This window comes from Fonticula alba (assembly GCF_000388065.1).
Source record: "Fonticula alba strain ATCC 38817 unplaced genomic scaffold supercont2.3, whole genome shotgun sequence".
Taxonomy (NCBI): domain Eukaryota; order Rotosphaerida; family Fonticulaceae; genus Fonticula; species Fonticula alba.
Window position 1 is genome coordinate 2,042,451 of NW_009242973.1, and position 2,354 is coordinate 2,044,804.

General features: G+C 69.5%; 1 protein-coding gene across 1 annotated transcript in view; it reads right to left on the reverse strand.

Annotated features, from left to right (window-relative positions):
* Positions 1-1,773, reverse strand: part of H696_02216 (hypothetical protein) — a gene marked incomplete at both ends in the record, with an annotated part of 6,817 nt that extends 5,044 nt beyond the window's left edge. The window contains 7 exons of the mRNA XM_009496117.1: positions 147-225; positions 305-412; positions 568-787; positions 899-1,165; positions 1,274-1,302; positions 1,399-1,464; positions 1,615-1,773. Coding sequence (XP_009494392.1) covers positions 147-225; positions 305-412; positions 568-787; positions 899-1,165; positions 1,274-1,302; positions 1,399-1,464; positions 1,615-1,773 — 928 coding nt within the window. The remainder of the gene's footprint in view (positions 1-146; positions 226-304; positions 413-567; positions 788-898; positions 1,166-1,273; positions 1,303-1,398; positions 1,465-1,614) is intronic.
* Positions 1,774-2,354: the final 581 nt, after the last annotated feature.

The following is a 2,354-nucleotide window of genomic DNA, read 5'->3' on the forward strand; positions in this document are numbered from 1 at the left end:
GGGGGGGGGGGGGGGGGGGGAGTGCGGTTAGACGAGCGCCGGCGAGCGCGGGCCGAGAGAGGGCGACAACACGCGAGCGGGCGTTGCATCTGAGCGAGCGAAGCCGGCGGCAGATCCCTATCGGGGAGGGCATGGCGAAGACGCACCATTCCGCCGGCGCTGGGGCATCTTCCCGTGGAGGGCGTGAATGCGGCCCTCGAGCTCCGGGTGGGCGGCCTCAAACAGCTAGACGGGGGGGGGGGATCGCGCATTAGTGACCCGACAGGTGGGGGGGGGGGGGCGCGCGCGGAAGGACGCGGCGCACCTTGGAAAAGTATTCCACACAGGCACAGGTGCTGAAGTAGACGATGACCTTGGCCGGGTCACTGGCATATGGGTTGAGCCCGCCCTGGCCATCGGCCTGGAGACAGGGCTTCTGAGCACCCGCCAGGCGCAGCAGCAGGAAAACCAGGGCGTCGATCTTCATGGCTGGCGGCACCAAAGAGTAGTAGTTTCGGAGGCTGCGGCGTGTGAGGAGGGGAGAGGTGGATGGGCGGGCGAGGTGTGGAGGCACAGCGGGTGGGCCACAACGTACTGGGTGGGAATCTTGATCTCACCCGTGGGCGTGGTGCTCTTGGCCGCGTCCGAGCGGATGCGCACCGCGACGCGCACGGCATTACGCAAACCCGCGCGCGCCAGGCGTTCCAGGCCGTCCGTCAGGGTGGCCGAGAAGAGCCCCGTCCGGCGCTGCTTCGGCAAGTGTGCCAAGATGGCGTCGAGCGAGCTCTGGAAGCCAAGATCAAGCAGGCTGGCCGGCGCAGGCGAGGGTGGGACAGCCGGCGACACGAAGGTGGGGGGTCAGCGAGTGCATCGGGCCAGTCCGGGGGTGCGGCGAGAAAGGTCGAGGGGTGTCACCTACCGGTCGGCCTCGTCCAGGATCAGAATCTCCAGCTCCCGAACGTCAATCAGCCGGCGCTGGCCGGACCCGGCAGCACCATTGCGATTGAGCAGATCCTCCAGACGGCCGGGGGTGGCCACCAGGATGTGGGCACCCTGCGACCGGATGCGCTGGATGTCCTTGTCGACAGAGGCGTCGGCCCCGCCGCCGGTGACCAGCAGTCGCGAGATGTGCGGCTCCTCCTTCAGCAGGGAGTCCAGCACATCAAACACCTGGCGGGCAAGCTCACTGGCGGGGGGGGGGGGGGGGAGGAGGGGCAGGCGGCGAAGGCCGTGGTAAGAATGCGCTCGCAGGAGACCGGTGGCATCGAGGGGAACATGCGGCGCAGGGACGCACCGGGTCGGCACCACGACAATGGCGCCCACCTGGCGGGGCCCAAGCCAATCGCCGGAATCGTCGTCATCATCGTCGTTGGGGTTGACTGGGGTGGCCTCGGTGCCGGGGGCAGGCGGAGGCCGGACACGTGGCCGAACCAGCTCGATGACCGGGATCAGGAAGGCCAGCGTCTTGCCGGAGCCAGTGACAGCCTGGCATGCGTGTGCGTAGATGGACGAGTGGGCGAGGAGGGAGGGGGGCGGCCGACGGGCAGGTCAGTCAATCGGGGAGGAGGAGTGAGTCGCCGGCCGGGAGGGGGGAGGGAAAGGCAGTCAGAGGCGCGGATGTGCCTGGATGCGCACCTCGGCCACCACATCACGGCGTTTGAGGAGCAGTGGGACGGCGGCGGCCTGGACCGGGGTCATGGCCCGGAACTCCAGGCGGTCCAGCGCGCGCATAGTCTCCGCACTGAGGGCCGGGCTGACCGAGGCCCACGGCCCAGCGACGGGGGATGCTTCCATCCTGAGTGTGGCTCCAAGGAGAGGGAGGGTGGGAACGAGGGGAAAGGGGGGGGGGGGCGCGGGCGGGGGCGAGGGGGAAGAACGCGAGCAGAGGGAGGTGGGAGGGGAAGAGCGAGTAGCAGGAACGGGCGCGGGATGCGGGCGGGGAGGATGTCTTGCCTTCGGGGGCAAGTGTGATCGGCGCACAACCCTGGCCGAAGAGGCCGTGCGCGGGTGGCAGAGATCTCCGGTGTGGGTGGCGAGAGGAGGCCCGACGCTGCCCCCGGTGCCTGGTGGGGTCGTGGGCGGACACGCCGCGCGGTCGCCAGAGGAAATGGCCTCAGGCGTGTGCGTTGATCGTCGTGATATGCTCGGGCGTGATCGGGCTTGCCGAAAATCGCTGGGCTTGGCCATTCCACGCACATTTCCGCCCGGAGCCGGGTGGACAGGGGCCGGGGCCGCGCGCCCGGGCGCAGGCAAATAGAACCGTCCGCCGCCTTGCCGCCCCCGCCCCCTCCCCCCCGGGGCGTGCGAGGGAACTGGTGGTCCAACAGCGCATGCGCAGAAATGAACCAGGCCGCGGCCGTACACACCCATATTGC